A 23,765-nucleotide genomic window follows, 5' to 3' on the forward strand; every position below is an offset into this window, starting at 1 on the left:
TAAATCTCTGCTTTGAACATATAAAAATTACTTAGGGTAGAGGCAGCTGACCATATAATCAATTAATCAATATTGATTAATTCTTCCCCTTCAGCTTTATCTTAAACTAAGGTTAGGTTTATGCTTATCTGTAAGAAGTGAAGATTCAGATGTATAGGGATGGTCTACAATGTTGTACTGGCAATGTGTAATGGGGAAGTGTGTGTGAATGTTGAGTTTGGGAGGGAAAATGTATTGACAGACATTTGTAAGGAGTTATCCAATATAAGAAGAACATTTTACAAATAGTTTTTAAAGGTAAGCTAAAGTTTAACCTGTCCATTAACAGAAAATTATTTTAGAGTTTGTGGGGATAATGAATACTGAAGCTAGTCAATGACAATATCAGTTTGAACAGCTGAATTTCTTACTTGAGAGCAGAACAGAAGTGAGGGAGAGACACTCTTATGGAAACATGGCATTGTGTGCATGAATGAAGTATGCATATTTTCTACACTTTTTTTTTTTTTAACCTAAGCCACACTATGGATAAAGGAGGAAAAAAACATCAAATTTTCTTCATAGATTTACAGAAGTTTTTGTTGACAAAAACAAATATTTCTTTCATAGTAACTTCTTTTTTGTCAGTAGCATAAAAAGCACTTTGGTGATATTTTTGGTTTTCAAAGAGAAACTTTGCTATTTTGCTGAGGAAATTATAAAGTGTTCTGTGAAAACTGCCTTACAGCAAGGAGTTTTAGAAAAGATGGGAAGGAAAAGCCATGTGAGATGTTTTCATTTTAGAAGTAACCTCTGTTTCATTGATTCCAACAGAAACCACAGAAAAAGAAATAAGAAATGTTTTTCCCCTCATAAGACAAATATATCACTCCCAAAATTCTTACAAAACCAACTGAGGCAAATTAGGGGTTTCAAAGCTAGTCACCTTATAAGTTGTTCAGAAAAAAATTTGCATTTAAATTGCTCTGTGCAGCTACCTTGAGATTTTCCCCTGGAATGTTTATGGCTCTTTTTTTCATTAATACTTAAAAAATACAATTTCATAACCAGTGTATTACTATATCTAGTTGTGTTAAAAAAAGGGAACTTCATTTCATAAAGTAGAAACATTCAAAGTGGTTTTGGGCAACCAATCACTCAGTCAAAATACTTGAATTCTTCATATTGAACACTTAATAGTAAAGTTAATCTGAAACCATATCAACTCTCCATTTCTATTATAAAAACTCGATCATTAATAGGTCTATCAGAGAGAATAATTTGTGCTCCTACACATTTTATCTAGAGAAGTGAAGATATCCAGAACTTCTTGGAACTTTCCCCAAAAATAGTTTATATATAAAAATACAGCAGATTTTTTTAACAGATAAATCTTAACTATTTTTTTCAAATAACTTGCCTTTACATATTCAGAAATGTAGATATAAGAAAAATACTAAATGTGCAAAGTGCTCTTTTATATGTACATTAAAAAAATACAATGTAATAATAGCTTTAAACATGTCAAAGAATCATAGGAGGGAGAGTCTTCAATGTCAGAAAATCTGGTCTGATTAGAGCTTTTGCTTGTAGAATTGTAAACAAACTTTTTAAAATGCTGAGAGTTTTCTCAGTTCTTTCCAACCAAGACACTCTCAAATACATCAAGTCCTGCTTTGAAGTAAACCTGAGCTGAATTAATGCTGTTCAACACATTTGACAGGGCTTCTTGGAGAGTCTCATTTGATGTAAGTGACTTGCAGTGTTCCCAAGCCTCCATGAGTATGGAAAACTGGCTTGTCTTCTCATCAGTGTGGTACAGGATGTTTCTGAAAGGAAAAAAGGAATGTGTAAATGTTTTATGCACAATGCCACTTTCATATCAAACACTGTAATGAATACTGCCAGAAGCAGTGTTGTTTGCAATATATGAAGACATTATAAAGTAATATTGCTATTTTTTGATACCTAATGAATTAAGAGATAGAGACATTGACCATCAGTAGTTTCCCATATTGACGACATTAGAGGAGATAATCAGACATGGGCCTCCTGATGGAAGTATGGTACATTATGAAATAGCATAAACAATTTTTCTAAAAAAGAAAAAAAATTGATGTGAATCTGATGAAGCTTCCAAATTTAATTGCTAATAATTTCAAGCAACAGAATTATGCTAAATCATAGCACAGTATGCTCTAGAATACCACAGACTGCAACAATATCTAGACAACCAATAACTCAGTTTGTTCAACTAATAAATTTCATTTAAAAAGTAGAGAAAGGAGGAACCTGTAGACCAGAGTTTCTCAACCATGTCCTACTAACACTTTGGGCCAGATGGATCTTTACTGTGGTGACTCTCCCGTGCACTGTGGGATGATAAGCAGTATCCCTGGACTACATGGGCTAGCTATTAATAGCATCCTTCTTTTTGTATCAAAAAATGAAAATGTGTGCAAACATTGCCAAAATATTCCTAATAGGGCAAAAATAACCCAATTAAGAACTAGTGTTCTAGACTAAAAGAAACATGTTAACCAGTCACAAAATAAAGATTTTGTTAGATTTTATGCAAACAAATACATTAATATGGGAAGTACAAAACTGAATGCTGATTATTGATTGATATAAAGCAATTGTTAATATTTTAGATACATGGTATCATTAGCATGTCTTCTAAAATTGCTATTGTCTTACAATAGTATGTAAAGTAATATTTGCAAATAAATGTTATGATTTCTGAGATTTACTTTAAAAATACTTGGAGGGAAAAAATAGAGTGGAGTTATAAACAGTATATATAAAATCATATGAACCATTAGGTAATAATTGTCAAAAGTGGGAAATGAAATTTATTATACTATTCCCTCTTCTTTCTTACATGTTTGACATCTAGAATGACATTGTCTTAGTGTGTAATATGATGGTTTCCTGATACTTAGTCAAATGATTGAGAAAGAGGAATTTAGGTACACAATAGTATATTCCTGTAATCCCAGCAGCTCAGGAGGCTGAAGTAGAAGGATCAAAACCAGTCTCAGCAAATTTGTGGCAAATATATTTCCAGAGCTTAAAAGTAAATAGATATTTTCAAAAGCTGTATCAAATACTTCTATTCCTTGAGGGCATATTGCTCAGCTTGCTCACAAACAAAAATATTATAATCATTATTATCAAAACTCCTCATTAAATGAACTGTACCACTGCAGTTAGTACATTATGAAGAACCTACTTAATGATTCTTAGACTATTACAGTGATTTTCTCCACTATTTTAAAACCGATATAAAGTACATTCATATATATATATATATATATATAGTCTATGCCTATTAAATGTTAGATATTAATATTCAGTTAAATGATAAGATGATATTAATAAAACATGCTCATAAAGGTTACAGGATTGATCCCTTGATGACAATTCAATCAATCATGAATAGTCTCTAATATATTTATGTAAAATTTTAGTCCTAACTACTGCAAAATATCTAGAAGAGAGATAATATGGAAGAATAAAAATACATCCTACAATGAATGTCCAGGTATAAAGAACAAAAATTACAATGATTATAATTTCTTTTTAAATACCCACATTTGCTCTTCCTAACTAGGAAGCTACATAGTAACATGCTTTTATAATGACTGTAAACATTTCATGTGAATGAAAATGAATCTTTTTTGCTTTGTGAAATTCTACAAGGAGCTAACCACATTTTCCATATGCTACATGAATCGAGTAGTAAAGTTATAGCAAGCTATTATACAGATAAACACTCATATCCATTTCTACCAAAATTGGATACAAATCAGAATAAAACTACAGATACTGAGATTCTAGTTAAGTACAAGACACTAAAATGTTTTCATCTCAATTTATGAGAAAAATCTTCATTTGAGTAGATGCTGATGTAACTTAAGTTAGTTTATCATTATTATAATAACAAAAGCTCATTTTCCACCTTGAAAGACTGCATTACCTGAAAAACAAATTATGGATAACAAACATAAAAAAAATCTTTAAATTTTCATTAGATGGATCATTTCTCCTACTGATTTGCAGAAGTAGCTCATCTTTTCCAATTTCTTTGTGTGTGTGTGTGTGTGTGTGTGTGTGTGTGTACTAAAAACCATATAGCTTCCTGATTACATAAAATAAAATTCTGCATTTGCATTCCTTTCTGAAAGGTAGCATTATGTTATTTTATTTTTAATATTTGAATTAAGCCTAAAACAAAACCCAGGCAATGCTTAAATTCCATCACATATATTCTTACATATTTCTTAGTTCTGAGATCTTTCTTATATACTCAACCATTAAACTTACATATTCCAGGATAATCTCTGAGTACCAAAACTATGATTGTACCATTTTTAATATGCAAATGCTTCTTTTTAAAAAATATTTTAGTTAAATCAATGCTTCTGATGGTAACCTCTAAATCTTCTAAACATCTTTGTATTACCACGTGATGCCACCAAAATTGAACTTTAGTCCAACAGAATGCAGAGATTTCAACAGCATATCTGTATCAGGCTGCTTAAATCTTTCTTCTTCCTAATTATGGATCAATATTATTCCAATTAGGTCAGACCTGGAATGGATCCATAGTCTGTCAAAAGTCACAGGTATGGAAGGAAAACTGAGTGGAAGTGAAAAAAAAATACATTTGAAGAGTTTCTATGTCAATAATCTGTACTTTACAACCACAAAAATGTATATCTCTTAGTGAACCATTCATGCTCTTAGATACATATGCTTCAGTACATTTCAGAAAGTTTCTCTGCATAAAGAATGGACTGTATTAGCATGGCTCTAAATCAATAAATCAGAATCCTATTTGCATACACACAACATGCATCTCAGTATGGCATGTAGACACATCAGACCTAATTAAAATATTATTTAACTGAAATCATTTTAGTAGCTATCGTGTTTAAAATAACATTAATTCCACCCTCATGCCTATCTCCCCTCATCTGTAACAATTTGGATCTTATAAATGTAATTCATACAGTCATCCTGACCCACACACAACACAAAGAGACTACTAAAAGGAAAGTGTAATACATTATTGATGACACTAATGAAATTACAACACACATCACTCATTTTAATGGGTCTGTTTCAATGACACATCACGGTGACCAGGAAAGAGCAGTGCCAAACTCAGAAACCTAATTAATAACTCCCGGCAGCATTGGTGAGGGAGATGAAGTGTCTTTACTCAACTGACAAATCTTTCCCATTCAACTAATGCAAAAGAAAACTGGAAAAAAATGAATTTTGAAATAAAGGCATTTAAAATCTCCATGAGTCATTACCCTGTGTGTGAATTAGCAATTAATGATGGAAATGATAACTCTCTTTCAGATATTCCTTTTTATATTCATCAATGGCACAGGATGCCACCCATTGTAAACCTGAATTAACATTCATTATACCTCATGTTGAGAAACTCTTAATGAAATCACACTAAATAATAAGTCATGTCTTGCAAAGTTGATTGTGTATACATGCTGAATGCAAAGAGAAAGGGCTAGCTCTAGTTCTCATAATTGTTTCTAATTCTTCTAGGGATTGTACTAACTGTACTCAATAGTTAACAGTAGACTATTATATTTATATCAATATTAGAAAAAAATTATTTGACTTGGATGAAAATTCACAAAACACATATCTACCCTATTTAAAGTGCAAACAAATATCCTTTCAGTTAAATTTGAATTTTGTCTATCCTAGTCAAAGCAGAAGGAAAATTAAGACCATGGTTGATATTGTCAAGTCTTAAACTTATGCTCCAGACATCTGAGACAAAAGACATGCATGGTAGATGATTTGCAAAAATGGACTTGGGATCTAGCTCAGTGGTAGAGTGTGTGCTTAGCATGCATGAGATCTGGGTTAAATCTCCAGCACCAATAAAGAAACGAACAAACAAATAAATAAATAAATTTTAAAAATAGCTACAATGAGTCCCCTTTCTGTTATCAGACTCCATTCAAACTTGACTTTGCATCTCATTCCATCAAAGTAAAGAATTTATTTGAATACTTGAAACTGGTTTGGCCTTAATATTTGCTTTGAGAAATAAGAGTGTGGCATACACACTATGCAAAAGCCTCAATAGATCCTACATGCTGCCGTTCTGTCTCTTCCCCAAGCTATTGTGAAATTCATACTGGGTTAGCCTGCTGGAAGAACAGGTACCACACGGAATACACAAGACCTGAACAGCGAGGCCTTCCTTTTCCAATTAAAAATCAGATGAGTTGGTGCTCAACTTGTTAAGACAACCAGTGCCCACTGATCACAGACACAAACACAGCCAGGACAGAACCTCTCCATCCCAGATCAAGAACCACACAACTGACTTCAGCCTAAATGGTCAAGCTAAAGAAATATGGACAAAATAAACAATTATCATTTTAAGCCACTAAATTTTGGAATGACTTTCAAAAGATAGGTGATATAATTTGGTAGTTCTTTTCTTCCGGAAGAGAAAGGTTTATCTTGATATAAAAATGAGTTTTCTATTATCTTTTAACACATTGACAGGGTACAAGGTGTAGTAGGATTATACAAGTCTTCAAATGGCTAACTAAATTCAGAGAATAATGAGAAAATCATGTCAAATAGTCCTCATGAGGTACACATTACAAAGTTTATTTGTGTTGATTCATTAAGTTTTAAAGTTGTTTACAGAGTGCCACTTGGATTTTTTTTTTCATTAAACACATACAAAGTCAACCAATATTATGAACTGAATATTTGTGTTCCTTCAAATTTATATATTGAAGTCTTATCCCCACAATGTGATAGTACCAGGAAATGAGGGCTTTGGAAACTAAATAGGTTTAGATGAGGTCATGAGGGTGAAACCTACAGCAAAAGACTATTGCCATTATGAGAAGAAAAAGCAAGAACACAGCTTCTTGGCTCCACTATGTGAGAATACAGCAAGAAGGCAATGGGCTGCAACCCAGGAAGTGGAGTCCTCTCCAGAACCCAACCATGACAGTGCCTTGATCATAGACTTCCCAGACTCTCAACTGTCAGAAGGACATGTGTATTGTTGAAGTCATCCATTTTATAGTATTTTGTCCTAGGAAGTCTGAGTTAAGAAAACCATTACAGTATGTGTGTGTGTGTGTGTGTGTGTGTATATATATATGTGTGTATATATATATATATATATAAAGTATCGATCATTTTGCTGTGGTATAGCCCAAGAAGTGGACAAAAATTATCCTATTTGTTTCCACTCTTATTAATATAAAATATAGCAGAATATCAAAGATAAAACAACAACTGTTCTATTTAGTTATTGGCAAGACATCTCAGTCCACATAACTACATTGTTTTTCAAGAGAAATTCCTGACTAAGAGGTTATCTTTTAGGATATTTCAAAAAGACTCTCCTTCCACGCGACAGAGTACTTGATGGCTGGCCAACAAGAAAAATTATATTTTTACACTTAGAAACTTTCTGATAATTCCAAAGGGGAAACAGAAATTATATGAAGATTATCACAATTCTTAGAACCTTCTAGAATTTTAAGAAGATGGTAGTACTGTTTACTACTTATTTCATGCTCACATAATTGGTTTCTTATTTTAATTGGTCTCTTATTTTTATTTTTTATCACTGCTATTACTTACTTTCCCACCACTAAAGGATGTATGACCTGAACTTTAATATTTAGATAACTTTCTTTTAACTTATTTGGAACCCATTATCTCTTAGTATTTCAACTTTCATTCCATAGAAAAGACCTTTATGCTTCAAAGACAATTTTACTTGAATACCCTATAGGTCTTTTGACAAATAATAAAGATGCATTTCCTTTATACTTACATCCCAAATATTTGCATTTGCCCTTTCTCCATTATTTTTTTAGCTACCTTCATTAACTCTGGTAAACAGTAATGCCCAGGTCAAAAAAAAGGGCAATTCAGGTTTTTCTTTCATTTATATTTGATTCCAATGAGAAGGATATGATGGATTTGTTTTGGAAAGTTCACTCTAAAGGAAAAAGTTCATAATTTAGCTATATCTATTTAAATAAAGTGAGTAACAAAGTCAATATTGATCTTTTTTGTTTATTCTACTTAACAGCCTTTTTTAACATCCTAGATGAGGAAGTCACTGTGTTACGTGCTCAGGGAAACAAAAGACAACTTTATTGTCTGTGTTGAAAGCAAAGCACATAATCAAAAAGTTAAAATATTATTTAAGCATATTATATAAATAATTATAAACATTATTTTCCATATAATTATAATTTTATATAGTTATTATTATACATATAAAATTATTTTTCATATTATTCTCCATATAATATGTTTAAAATATTATGTGGAATATTATTAAATTTTATGTTTTACAATTTCCCCTTATTCTATGCATGTTAAACTATTAGAAAATATTGCTTCAATATAAGTGTTCTATCTTATAGCCTTTGCCATAATACAGTAAAAAGTCTGTAACTATTTCTCATAGTAGAGATTCTTTGCCTTTTGGTTTAAAAAACTACAGAGACAGTTCTTGATAGTATCAATTTAACTTGGGTGATCTGATCTCAATTGCTATAATATCGATTCAAGAAACATGGTTCTAATTAAATAAGTATAAGGTAATTCTTAAACCAAATGGGTTATTTCATAAACAGGTATATGACCAAGTTTGGGAAATTAAATTAGAAGGGAAACTTTCTACAGGATTGTAAGAGTGGTAATTCCTTCAATTTCTGAGAAAAGTAATAAAAGCTAATCCTTTTTCTCCTTTTCAATAGCATGGTTAACAGAGTCAGAAACTGTAAATGCCACAAATTTTTTCCCCCCCCCGAATGGAAAACCAGTCTCTAGATGAAGCTGATACTGTACCCTGTAGGGTATTTAACATCCTAGATGAATAAGTCACTGTGTTTCGTGGTCAGGGAAACAAAAGACAACTGTAAAGCTGAGAAATAAAAATAAATTATTTCTTACTGATATGATTGAAATGTGTAACCAAACTAACCTAAAATCTTCCCTTCTTTCAATTTTCAATTTGGGGAGTATTATGGTTTAGATATGAGGTATCCCCCAACAGCTCATGTGTAAGACAATGCTAGAACATTCAAAGGTGAATGATTGGGCTTTAAGCTAATCCACTGATAGGGGATTACTGGGTAGTAACTGTAGGCAGGGTGGAGTGTGGCTGGAGGAGGTGGCTCACTGGGTGCATATTTTGTCTCTGGTGAGAAAACTCTTTCTCTCTCTGTTTCCTGAGTTGCCTTCCTCTGTCATATCCTTCCACCTTTATGTTCTGCCTTATCTTGTGCCCTGAACAATGTGGTTCTCCATCTATGGACTGAGATCTCTGAATCTATGAGCTCCAAATAAACTTTTCCTTCTTTAAAATTGTTCTTGTCAGGTCTTTTGGTCACAGGGGTGAAAAAGCTGATTAAAACAGTGGGTAAAGTTATGTTACTCTTCAAGCCAATTTCCACCAGTTGTATGTTACTTTCAATCAAATGTATCCATATATACAATATTTATTGATTGGCCAGGTGATTATTAGAACATGTGCATACTTATTTAATAGCTGTAGATGTGATTTTATTTTGAACTAAATAATTTGGAAAATTTGTTTACTTGACATTTAAATATGACTGCTTTGGGATAAAAATGGCATGGTTTCTTTTGGATAGCAAACATATTATTCAAGATAAACACTTCAAAATCAACAGAATATTGTAATGTTTGCTTAATCTTAGCTGGAAGGAAAAGTAAATATGAAGTATAGTGATTGACCTATTGAAGCTATGAATATTGATCTCAAAGTTTGAAAGTACTTAATGGACAAATGTTTTAATATTAAATTACTCAGAGACTAGAAATATTGCATTTCATATTTTAAGAAATTGTTATAGATGCTGACGTACCAAATATTCACTTTGAAATGTGATAAGAAATAATATTTTAAATGAACTCTCTGGCATTGTTCCTTCACAATTTGCTCAAAATTTATTGATACATTACTATCTGTAACTCTTAGCATAAGGAAATAAAAATGCTTTAGTTTTAATCTGTAAAAAAATGGAAGCATAAACAATTTACTATGTATTTTTTTTTTAAAAAAAGCTAAAATCATCTGATTTAATAGTACTATTAATTTTCTCAGAATATAAGTACTAAGGGTGGGGTTGTGGCTCAGTGGCAGAGCACTTGCCTTGCACACGTGAGGCTCTGAGTTCAATTCTCAGCACCACATAAAAATAAATAAACAAAATAAAGATATTGTGTCCATGTGTAACTGAAAAAAATATTTAAAAAATGCAAGTACTAGATAGGCAAACTTCTATTGATTATGTTAAAGTTAAAAAATACAAATTGTGAGTAGATAGTAGAAATAGTTTTATGCTTTGGGAATTCTAAAAGGAGATTCCTTCATTCATTTCAGCCAAGAATGTCAGAGGGCTAAAGAGGGCTCTTGAGTATCTGACACAAAGTAGGAGCGCATCTGGTTATACCATCCAGGAAAAAAAAAAAAAAGTCTTATTTAAGAATAAATAAATGTATGTATATGTATACTATACATTTAGTTTCATAAATCATTTAGTGGTTACAGATGTGATGGAAGATGTTAAAAACCCTGCAGTAATCAAAGGAAGCCGAATATCAGAAAGTACTGACAAAATCTTCTACAGGAATAGTCAGTTTAAAGCATTGATACTGGAGACTCCATCATTGCTTTGGGAACACTCCACCATGGAAATACTGCTGCCTGTCAGCATTCGCTCAACCCCAGCCAGTCTTGATCCCATCTTCAATGAATAATTTGAAATAGTCCTACATCTTTGTTTCACTTCTTTCAGATTTGAAGTCCTTGGGGGTTCTCATGCAATTGGCTGAGCTAAGATCACATGCCTGTACTGTAGATCAGGTATAAAATATGTTTTGTCACTAAACTCTAGGTCTTCCCTCATATGGGAAAGAGGCTCTGATATCAAGCACTCAAAAATAATTTAAAAAACAGCAACCCAGAAAATATTCACTGCACTGGTTGCTGGGAAAGAAAAGTGAATTTCAAGAGGATTTTTAAAAGAATTATTCTCTATACTGATGTTGTATTGGACAGTGTTTGTCCTCCTCAAATTAGTTGATAAGTACTCTGTAATATTCCAGCAGAGGCTATTAAATTAAATGTGAATAAAGAATAGCCTGACATATTATACATTTGAATCAGATGGGATATGTGTCAAGGTCATTGTATTTTCATGTGTAACTAATTAAAACAAATAAATAAGTAAATAAATTTTTAAAAATAATTAAAAAAGAAAAAAGAATAACCTGAGGGCTGGGATTGTGGCTCAGTAGTAGAGCACTCGCCTAGCACCTGTAAGGCCCTGCGTTCGAACCTCAGCACCACATAAAAATAAATAAATAAAATAAAGATATTGTGTCCAAATACAACTAAAAAACAAATATTAAAAAAGAATAACCTGAGAAATTTTAAACTGCTTAAAAGATTCTGATGCAATGGATCTGAGAGGCCTTCCATGAATTTGTATATTTTTTCCTTCTCCCTGACTTACCCATATTGAGCAACACTTACACATACTCCACAATCCCTCCAGTGAGTTTTTCATTTAACAACTGGTCTCATTTTGTTCTCAAACTAGTTTCTTCCAGGGACTTGTGTAATTATATACAAAATTACATGATTTAATTAACACTGTATAAATAGTTAAATATTAAGTGTGAAGGAAATAGTTATTTCTGTGAAAATGAACCCGAATGTTTTGGGAAACTTCACAAAGATTAATTGATACAAAGTATTGGTGCATTACATGTGGAGAGGTAATTGAAAAGATTATCAGGAAGGGAGGAGTAGAGTGATGCAGAAAAAAAAAAATCTGAATTTAGACTGTTTTGCAAGTAAACTGCGAAAAATGGGGATATTGAAACTGGAAATTTTAGATGATGTCTCACTTGCGTAGTTTAAAGAAGAGAGAAAAATCTAGAATCACAATTGTCAGAAAAATACTTGGAAAATGTGCTTTATCCCTTATCAAAAGAGTGGTGACATATGCTTCAGTTAAAACAAATTGGTTTCTCAAACATTTGAACATCTACTAGTTCTGCTTGTTTCAGATTTAAGGATGTTCACTATCTAGGCAGTGGACAGCCAATGCTTTACTCTTAAAAACAAAACAGCCATCATCTTGAGTTCCAGTCTTTATGGACTAACAGTGATGGCTTGAAGTTTTAGATGAACAGTGGATATGGGCTGTTGGGGGGTCCATTACTTAGACTTATAGTCACAGACCTGACTTCATTTAAGATTGCTGAGCCCATTTCCTTGGTAATTATGCCAAGGAAAAGGATAAGGATATATAAATCACATTATTAAAGTGAAGGGAGAAAGTCATAATCATTTGGTTTTGCTGATTAAGGTTAAGTCAAACCCAGTAATTTCTTCTAAATGTTATTCAAAATTCTCTGACTTTGCTGGTTATGAAATTGGAATAAATTTTTTTTTTTTTGGTGGGGGGCAGGGATTGAATTCAGGGCCACTCAATCACTAAGCTACATCCTCAGCCCTTGTATTTTATTTAGAGACAGAATCTCACTGAGTTGCTTAGTGCCTTGATTTTGCTGAGGCTGACTTTGAACTTGCAATTCTCCTGTCTCAGCCCCCTGAGCTGCTGGGATTATAGGCTTGTGCCACTGTGACTGGCTATTTGAATTAATTAATTCCTAACTTTCCCCTTTAGTAAGAAATCCAGATACTGTGGTCAATGTTTATTTAAAAATTGATCCTATCTTTTCTTAATCAATTAAACTATACCTAAATAAATTGATTAAAGTTTACGTGTATTTTAGTTAATAACTATATATTATGAGTGGGTAGTTAGCTCTTTTGCAGAATGTAGGTGTTAATGTCTGAAATACAGACTAGTTTTTGAAGCCATTGATTTTCTCCAGTTGACTGTGTTCCAGTAATCTATGTCCATCCAGTTTCTCTCTTGAAGCTTTATACTGACTGACTCTGTGCAAAAAATCGTACTTGGATCTCTTATCCAGACTCTTTGGAACTGTGGCCCTGAGTTGAGAGGGAGAAAACTAATGGGTTCTTTGCACTAAACATCTTGAAACAAGTCACCTTGACATTTTGTTCTATGCTTAGTGAATGTTCTGGCAGACATAATAACCCAATATCCCCCAAACACTTTCACTCATTGAATTCTGTGCCATACAAAAGCCAAGACCTCTAATAGTAAAGTGTGTTCTACGTCTGAATTATATAAATGTCAGGTAGTCAGTGAAATGATTTTTGAATTTCATAAAATACATTAAGATGATTAAGTCTCATGATGTTTCGATTATAAAATTTTTATTTTTTTTAACACTTAGAAAAGATGAATTCAGGATGGCCTACATTTTGCTAGAAAAAGAAGAAAGTGGTTACAATGGTATTATTCTCATCATACCTATGAAAATTTAGGAAGACTTTTAAAAGATATTTCATTGAATCTCTCTACCTAGCTCAATACAGCCAGGTAAACTTTGCTTTGCCTTTTGTAATAGAATTTGAAAATTGTTTTTCACTTTCCGAATGGAAATGAGGTACAATGATAACAATCATTAGTGCTACTATTGAACAGCTGTGAATAAATAGAGACTTGGAGGATAAGCCATACAAGCTTTTCCCCCCTGTGGTTTTATTAGCATATAAAGTATCAACTCAGAGAAACACTTCATATCTGATAGCATTTTGGAACCATTTCTTCTTTATTCTTGCTATTTCAGTATTTATCATCTATATATACATTTTGAGGTATATACATTTTGTAAATATATATGTATTTTATATGTGTAAATACATATGTTTATATATATATGTGATACATATATGTATGGATAAGAATAAATATATATGTACATAATCAAAATACATGTGTGTATATGTACAGTAATTCTTTCCTATAATGAAATATGAAGAAAAATCTAAATTCTGTACCTCCATCCCCAAATCATATAACTGAACAGAAAGCTGTTTATTATACTGTAAAATGCTATGTTTAGTCTCATAAAAATCAAGAAGAATAAAAGACATTCCAAACTTTATATATATATATATATATATATATATATATATATATATATATATACACACACACACTGTGTTTTAACAGGTAAAGTTCTGGTTATATTGTTTCATGGGCACCAATGTAAATATGTGGAGGTAGAAAGCCATGGATTTCTTACAGGCTGTAGAATATTTCCACAGCAGCCTGTTTTGGTATTTACTCTCAAATCATTATACTCTTCTTTCCATTCCAAGAACCATCTTCAAATCTTAATATTCATTATATATGCTTTATCAAAATAGAACATTATTTATGAAAGTGCTATTTATGCCAGTAATCAACTCATTCGATTGCATAGTGTGAGGTTCACCAATATACCTAATTTTTATGATTTATGCTGTAAAGGACCCATTCATTCCCTATTGAGGAAGAACGATTTAAAGAAGGAACATATTTGAAAATAATATATACTACATCTAAAACATAATAATTGAGGGAAGTTTAAGAGGGGGATACTAAGTAGTCAGTATCAAAATCATGTCCATCTGGGTCTAAAATCAAGGAGTCCAAACATGGCATTATAACACATACTACTTTGTCTATAATTATTTTTAGCTAAACACACTTGAAAAGCAGCAAATACATGAAGGGTTCTCTCTTCATTATTTTTCTTCCTGAATGCTGGAGATAGAACAAAGATGCACTCCTTGGACCAGTGGGAGGGGGGGAGACATTTTGTCATGAGTAATGAGAAGTAGAGGCCAAGGGAAATGTACAAATTGTGTCTAGGTGAGCCATTTCTTTCTACAGTTTACTGTCCTAGCCCCATTCCCTTTGTCTTACCACAGTTCCATAAATACTCACTTTTTTGGTGTAGTATAGGAATATGGCTCTCAATTTGAGTCTTCATTTTCATTTTATGGCTCCAAGGTACTTCAAAAAATCATCAAACAAAATGTGTATGCCTTCTTCTATTAATCTCTCAAATGTTAAATTTAATTCTCAGTGCCAGCCAGAAATGATAAGAGGGTAGAGGTTCAATTTTACCTCTCTATGCCCACAACACAAGCCACCAGACCCATCACCACGGTGTTCTGGCCTGATGATCTAGAACATTGTGAAGCTATTTACCTTCTCTGAAACCCTTTCTCTTCATTTGTAAAATGGGAAACTCCAGTTCCTACAATGTTTATAATATATCACTTATTTGTTATTATAAACATACGTATTTATAATAAATGAGTTATTACATGTGAAATGCTTTGTGCAGTACCTGGTATGGTCAACAACAAAACGCTCTATCTTCTGTTGTTATTTGAAATTTCTGTTTTGTTGTCTTGGACACACACATACTAACCCCCTTAACTTTCAGCTGACTTTACTCTTAGTTTCATAGAACTCTGAGATCATTAGATGACTTCTCTTGCCCAGAAAAATGTGGATCAAAAGCAACAGTTAGAGAACAAGTGAAAGGGCACTTCCATGGATTTTACAAGACACATATGCCCTGCAAGTGTCTGTGCAAATAAACCACCTGTCCCTTTGTACTTCAACATGCCGTTAACTACTAGATCACATATCTGTTTGCTTTTCCTGTAACTCTACTTCCCTAGTAGAGTTTTCTGAGATACATTTGTAGATTGATAGGGAAGGTCTTTTTTTGTAATTTTTTTAAATGATCATAGCAAATTAGCAAATGCGATTTCTCTGACTTGGAATCCAACTGCTAAATCAGAGATACTAATGGGAAAAGAAATTCCTCATGGTCTGAATGAACACAGCACACATTTGATGTAGTTAAGAGAGGAGTCCTGCTACTAGTACTTTGCAACAAACTCAGGCAAAGTTTATTAATCTTCCCTCAGTACCATCATGGTACAGAGCTGGATGATTCTACTGTAGTATTAGTCACACACCATTGTGACTCTTTTATTGATACTTATCTTTCTTCAGGCAGAACTGCTCAAGAATGAAGAGAGTTTCTTGTTCATTGTATATCTCCCCAGGTTTCTATCAAGTACACACCAAATAAATTTGATTATATAAAGTATTTGCGGTGATAGTAATAATTGCTAAGATTCCTTGAACATTTAATGTATGCTCGACAACATTCTAAGAATTTTTTGTACTTTAACTCATAAAATTCTCAAAACAATTTAATGTAAGCAGCTTTATTATTATAGCATTTTTTTTTTTTTGTACTGGGATTGAACCCAGGCCTACATCTCCACACCTTTTTAATTTTATTTTGAGACTGGGGCCTGATAAGTTGTGAGGCTGGTCTTAAACTTGCTATCCTTCTACCTCAGCCTCCAAAATTGCTGAGATTACAGGCATATACCTGGCTTCTTATAGCATTTGTGGGGGATTACCAGGGATTGAACTCAGGGGCACCTAAACACTGAGCCACATCCCCAACCCTATTTTGTATTTTATTTAGAGACTGAGTCTCACTGAGTTGCTTAGTGCCTCATCATTTTTGAGGCTGGCTTTGAACTTGCCGTCTGTCTGCCTCAGCTTCTTGAGCTCCTTGGATTACAGGTATGCACCACTGTGCCCAGTTTATAGCATTTTTTTGTATAGAAAGAAACTAGACATGGAGAGATTAGTCTGCCTAACGTCCACAGCCCTGAGGAGCAGAGCTGAGATTTATAAAAGCATACAGTGGAAAGGGTATTAATCCCAATATCTTATGGGTTTTTATACTTATGCTAAAACAATATTCCAACAAATATGAAACTCGAAATTCATGGCTCACACACAGAAAAGGCTTCCAGCAGAAACAACAAAATAAACCTTTTCCGATCTTCCAGAGTATAGCATGTCCCAAACCTACAATAATTCACAGCTTCATCAATAAGAAAACTGCTTATAAATTTTCTTCCTTTCTTCATGACAATGGTTTCCTTTCAAACATCATGTTAGATGGGCAGAGATACTCGCCTCAGGGTGTTTTCTAACAAAAGTAGCAGTTTATCACAGACATTAAACCTTGTCCACCCACCCTGAACACTTAAAATCTATGTCTCTTTTAACGCACCAGTAGAGGGTTGAACTAGCAGAAACTTTTCGAGCATAATAAAGACATTGTTCTAAAAGCAAGTAGGAACATAAAAAAGAATATGACCTTCAAGTATGTGCTTTATAACCTCTGACTCAATCACTTCTTATTCAATCTATCTGTGTGAAATCCCTGCCTCTTTTGATAGATGAAAAAAAAATAGGAAACCTCACTAATTGGGATTTTATCATTGTGAAATTCTTAGTCCATTTCCTGATGCTAAAACAGAATATCACAGACTGGATAATTTATAAAGAAAATCATGTCTCACAAGTCTGAGACTGAGAAATCCAAGATTGAAGGGCGCCCTCTGGTGAGGGCCTTCCTGCTGCATCTCAACATGTCCAAAGAAAAAAAGAGCAAGAAAGCAAGTGAGGGCAAAAGGTTGGGAGGAAGAGAGCACACAGGTAAAAGAGCTCACATGCACAGCAAGACCACTCTAACTAACCACCCAGTCCTTTGATAAAGGCATTAATCCTTTCACAGGGGCAGATTTGCATGACCTAATCACTCTTTAAGATCCCATCTGCCAATACCATCACAGTGGAAATTAAATTCAGCACGGGTTTTGAAGGAGACATTTGAACTGCAGTATAGACTTTGTTAAAAAAAAATAGTAATAATAATAATCATAAAATATTGAACTATTTATTTTGCGCAAAATTGGCTATGAGTCCAAACTTCTGGATGTTAACTTTGGGAAAAAGTACTTCTTAATTTAAAGAGAGTCTAACAAGTAACTTGAAAGAAAAACTTCTAAGATAAAAGTGAGCAATTGAAAACAGAATGGGGAAACTGAGGCAACCCAAGTTGGGTACACTCCACCAAGGATGAAAATGGAGGGCTTCCAAAAGAGAGTTGAAAACCGAGTGGTAGTCTTCAATGATATGGAGATACTAACAGCAGTACAATGTTACATGAGGAAGGGGAGCCAATGCTACAGGCTTAAAAAATAAGTGGGTGAATTGGACATAACTTTTCTACACATGTATGTGAACACATGACCAATGTAACTTCACATCATGTACAACCACAAAAAATGGGATACTAATTAGAATAAGTTATACTCCATGTATGTATAATGTCAAAATACACTCTATTGCCATGTATATATATAAAAAAGAAGAAATTTAAAAAAGAGAAGAGAGAAGCCATAGAAAAAATATACATGTATATAAAAGAATATGTATATATATGTGTGTGTGTGTAGATATATATATATAATAAAGTTATATATATACAACTTTAATCCTACTTTAAAATGCAGGATTAAAGTAACCAGGTAAAGTAAACCAGGCTTTGGGAAAGTAGGTCAATGAATAAAGAAGGGTATGGTAGTGTAAATGAGTTGGGGGAAATGATTTATTTTCACATAGGCCTTAGGAATACGTTTTCAAAGCAAAATCACTGCAGCAACCAAAACTGATAATCAATGTGTAGAAATAGAGGTGGGAGGATTTTGGAAAATTGGTAGAGTAAGGTCAGGGGTGAAAGGGTTAAAGAACTGATTTGACCAAGTTAGTGTTGAAAAGGTCATATTTTTATCTTAGAAGAAAAAAAGAGGGTAAAAATAGCAAAAAAATAATTCATAATTAATAAAAAGAAAGTTACTAAGCTAATTTGGCTAAAATATTTTCATCTCAATTTTAACATTTGCTCACTAGTGTTCACTGATAGGCACAGTGTGTAATACCCTGCATAAGCATTGCTACAAATCTTCTAGCCCGCAGGGCCTCCCACAATGCTTACATATCGTAATTTTTCAGCTGACCCTGTGTCATCAAAATAAGCAACTACTATGGAAAGCAGTACGGAGATTCTTCAAAAAACTTGGAACGGGACCATCATTTCACCCAGCTATCCCACTCTTTAACTCCCAAAGAGTTAAAATCAGCCTTCTACAGTGATACATCTACATCAATGGTTATAGCAGCTCAATTAACAATAGCTAAACTGTGGAACCAATTTAGGTACCCTTCAACAGATGAATGGATAAAGAAAATGTGGTATTTATACACAATGTAATATTACTCAGTCTTGAAAAAGAATGAAATTATGGCATTTGTAGGTAAATGGATGAAGCTGGAGAATATCATGCTAAGTGAAATAAGCCAAACCCCCCAAACCAAAGGTTGGATGTTTTCTCTGATAAGTGGATGCTAATCCATAATGGGGTGGGATGGGGGAGAATGAAGGGTCTTTGGATTGTGCAGAGGGGAGTAAGGGGAGTGGAGCAGGTGTGGAGATGGGAAGGAGACTGGAATGAGACGTCACTGTCCTATAAACCTGTATGATTGCTCTTCCAGTGTGACTGCACCATGTTCAGCCAGAGGAAGGAGAAGTTGTACTCCATTTGTGTACAATATGTCAAAATGCATTCTACTGTCATGTATAACTAATTAGAATAAATTAAAAAGTAAAAAAAAAAGCAAAGAAGAAATGTCAAGTACTTTTATTCTATTTGTTTATCTCCGTATTATCATTTGAACATGGATCAGTAAAAAATTATTAGCAATATTTTTCATTTCTCTTTTTTATAGTAAGTCTACCATAATTCATTGTGCATTCTATATTTTTAACATCATAACTTGGACTAACTATATTTCAAATTTTTTAATAGATTTTTGTTGCTAATGGCTACCATATTAAAAAAAAACATAGATTTATAGATTCCAGTCACATAATTATAAGCAGTTCTTGCATTAAACAGTTAATTGAGGTCCTTAAAAACTTGATTCATGATACTTCCCTATGAGCAATCCTATGAATCAAAACATATACTTTGTTTGTACTGTTAGGCTCTACATAGACATCTGATAATGGAATAGTAAGAAGCCAGGAATTTAAAATAGCATCCCGCTATTTAAAATATTTTCCTTAAATTTATTTTTAAATAAGTAAAAACTGAAATCTGAAATAATTGTTTCTTAACATTCATGTGAATAAAGCATTTTTATAGGCAGAATGTTGCCTCTATGTAGTTTTGCTTATGACACTACTGAAAACGAGCATAGCCTACATTTTATGGTTTAACATTATAGTAGCCAAAAAAAAAAAAAAAAGCAAATAAATATCTTACGATCTTATTAAAGAATTTGAAGATTCTCTCCCAAGATTAAGGTCTTGCATCACATAATTCAAGAAAGATTAAGGATGACCAATCATGTTATGAAAACCTGAAATAATAGTGTGCTGGGAGCCACAGCCAATTAATATGATGCATGGCATTTTTGATTGAAAGGTGATGCCAGCTAGCCATTGAGATGATATGATTATGTTAAAAATTACATTCATATGGATACCGGACTCCTGCTGCGGGACTCCTGGAGAGTTCCCATTGGTTGGGAAAGTGCAGTAGGAGGGAATTCCGGGGGAGGCGCTTGCGCTGGAGTTCCAGGAAGGGACCGGCGATACGCTGCGTGGGTGGATAAAAAAGCTTCCCAGGCACGGACGTGTTATTGGCGGTTCTTTCAAATAAAGTTTGTTCCTGTTTGAGTGGCTCGTGATCTTGTGCCCAGCCAGAGACTGCGGCAACTGGTGGCCCTGTACGGGGAGCGCCTGAAGCTTGGAGGTGAGTAAAATTGCTCACCCCTGAGGGAAGGCGACAGAATGGGTGACCATTTCAAAAAACAATGTGTTCTTCTTTTGATTTATCTTGTTTTTGTTTCAAGCTGCCTATCCCTAGAACTTTCTCAGGCAAACTGGGAAAAATGGTTGGCTCAAGGCTTGAAGTTGTTTGGCCCAGAGAAAGAGAAAATTGATACAACTATTCTTTGCTCCGTTTTTGTTTCATTCTGTTTCGGTTTTGTTTTATGCTACCTTACTAGGTTGCGTTACCTTTATAGTAGATTAGAAACTAGTAAAAAACAAACCGAAAAACTGTTAAGTAAATTGTTAGAGGTCCAAACTGTGGTAGAAAACATGTCAGGTCAAGCAAAAGAGAAGGTCTCTCCAGCTAGTCAGACAGAAGAAAATTTGAAAAAAGAAAGCTTAGAGGAAAAACGACCATCAAGTGGGGAGTTACAACAGGAGGCTGCTACTAACTCCGTTCTATCACCAGAGGGCGTAACAGCTGAGCGGCCCTCAACTCCCGTAGTTGATGCACAAAATCCTAAGGCAAGATCCCAAAGACTAGCATGCCCTGTACTTGAGCAGGCAGGAGGGCAACGAATCCACCGTGCTTTAGATTTCAAAACAGTAAAGCAATTAAAGGAGGCTGTAACAACCTATGGCCCGCAAGCACCCTTCACCATAAGCATGGTCGAATCTATTACCAACTTAGACATGACACCAGCAGATTGGGCTAACATGTGTCGATCTGTGCTAAATGGAGGACAATATTTGTTATGGAAGGTTGCCAATGAGGAATTCTGCATGGAGACAGCTAGGCGAAATACAGCAGCCGGTTACCCTCAAAGAAATCTGGAGATGTTGTTAGGAAAGGGACCTTATGAGGGTCAACGGCAACAAATTGAATATGATCCTGGTGTATATGCACAAATTGCTGCAGATGCAGTTAGGGCATGGAAAACTTTACAGGGGCATGGAGATTTACAAGGACAGTTATCTAAGGTAATACAAGGAACTAACGAACCTTACGCTGAATTTGTAGATAGGCTTATTCAGACAGCTTCTAGAATATTTGGAGATGTAGAACAGGCAATGCCATTTATAAAACAACTGGCTTATGACCAAGCAAATCGTTGCCGCAGTCTCTGGCTGGGCACAAGATCACGAGCCACTCAAACAGGAACAAACTTTATTTGAAAGAACCGCCAATAACACGTCCGTGCCTGGGAAGCTTTTTTATCCACCCACGCAGCGTATCGCCGGTCCCTTCCTGGAACTCCAGCGCAAGCGCCTCCCCCGGAATTCCCTCCTACTGCACTTTCCCAACCAATGGGAACTCTCCAGGAGTCCCGCAGCAGGAGTCCGGTATCCATATGAATGTAATTTTTAACATAATCATATCATCTCAATGGCTAGCTGGCATCACCTTTCAATCAAAAATGCCATGCATCATATTAATTGGCTGTGGCTCCCAGCAATAGTGTACATTGACAGATCTTTAATTGTAATAGCAAAAAGTGTAACACTAAAATGTACCATACATCATCAATGAGTAGAAATTTAGGGTACAGTTTGCTGCCTTGACCTTCAAGCTCCAACTATGTTTCAAACATCAAGAGTCCATAAAAACTATAATTTACAATCTTTGGAAAGACACTACGTGGGCACAGTAAACCACATATTTTATATGGGATAAGAAAGGAAAATGTAGTTGGCCTCATGTGCTCAAATTCAAACTACTCAAAAAATTCACTTGCATTTACACATTGATCTTCAATGTGTGGCAAACACCTAATGTTTATTGTCAGCTCAGTTATTTATGATCTCATAGTGTGGGTTCATTTTTTAAATCTTAGATATTGGCCTAGAGATCTAAAGTGTTGAGGTCTCAAAGGTCTCTCAGCAAACTTTCTGCTGATTATAACGCAAACATGAATACCCCAGAACCATATGAAAGCTAAAACTGCTCTCTCCTGTGCCAGAAAGGGCGAGCCCAGATAGGAATGAGTTTATGTATGCAGGGTAACGTTCCTCCTTACACTGAGGTCATGCTCTGGAACACACCAATCAAACAGAAATAAGCTAAAAGAGCACTTGCAAAGGCAAATGACTTTGCACAGAGCTCAACAGACTGTTCATTAACAAAGATAGAATATCACCGAATAACTACAGCAATCACCAGCAGTTAGAGGTAATCAATAAAACCCAGGGAAGAAGAAAGAATGACAAAACATCAAACTGTTCATTTCTATTTCCAGTTTTTGACAGCAGCCTATTCATAGTTATCAGGCATAGTGACTCAATGCTCTTTGAAGGCTTTATTGCATTCTCAGAGAATATGGAACTTTGATGATCTCAATCAACAGTGAAAATGTTAAGTATTACCAAATTGATTGTGAGAAACATAAAACCTGATACCATTTAGGAAGCCTTTGTTGGGAAGTACCCTTCAATTTGTTCATTCCATCTTTGGAAGACCAGGGTCAACCTGTTTATAAGATCTTGCTTAAGACTTACCAACATGATATCTGCTTGGAACCTACCCCAATTAAAGAAAAGAAAACAAGACATTTCTCTTATCTCTATTTCTCTGTAACTCTGATTTTTTTTTCATCTTATTTGGTTTGATGCCCAGAATGATTTTCTGCTTATCTATTTGATATTTCATTTTGGGAAAAAAAAACTGGCTATGAATCTGCTTTCAGAAAATGTCTATTCTTTGTTTTTTTAATTTCATAGTTAAGAAGAAGAACAATGAGAAATGGGGCACATTCTTCAAAAAGTACATGTAACATTTGGTGACAAACAATATTCTTTCTTTCCTCCAAAACTTTTGCATCAGGCAAGGCTATATCTTATTGGATTTTAAGTGATATTGTATAAAATCACAATGAGTTAGTCTATCTTCAAAACTCCCTGGTGTAGCATATGTGAGCTTTGATTAGAAAGTGAACCTACTATGATTAGTAATAAAAAAAAATTGGAGACTCTTTAACTGGCAAAATTAAGAACTATTCCTTCCAAAAATATTTGGCCACATTTCCTCCCATTTCACATTATTGCACCAAGAG

The 23,765-nt window shown here is 34.0% G+C and overlaps 1 protein-coding gene across 1 annotated transcript in view; it reads right to left on the reverse strand.

Moving 5' to 3' along the window:
* Positions 1-1,609: 1,609 nt before the first annotated feature.
* Naaladl2 (N-acetylated alpha-linked acidic dipeptidase like 2) overlaps positions 1,610-23,765 on the reverse strand; it is a 645,091-nt gene continuing 622,935 nt past the window's right edge. Inside the window, exon 14 of the mRNA XM_076867047.2 lies at positions 1,610-1,808. Coding sequence (XP_076723162.2) covers positions 1,610-1,808 — 199 coding nt within the window. The remainder of the gene's footprint in view (positions 1,809-23,765) is intronic.

The sequence above is a fragment of the Callospermophilus lateralis genome, chromosome 10 (genome assembly GCF_048772815.1).
Source record: "Callospermophilus lateralis isolate mCalLat2 chromosome 10, mCalLat2.hap1, whole genome shotgun sequence".
NCBI lineage: Eukaryota > Metazoa > Chordata > Mammalia > Rodentia > Sciuridae > Callospermophilus > Callospermophilus lateralis.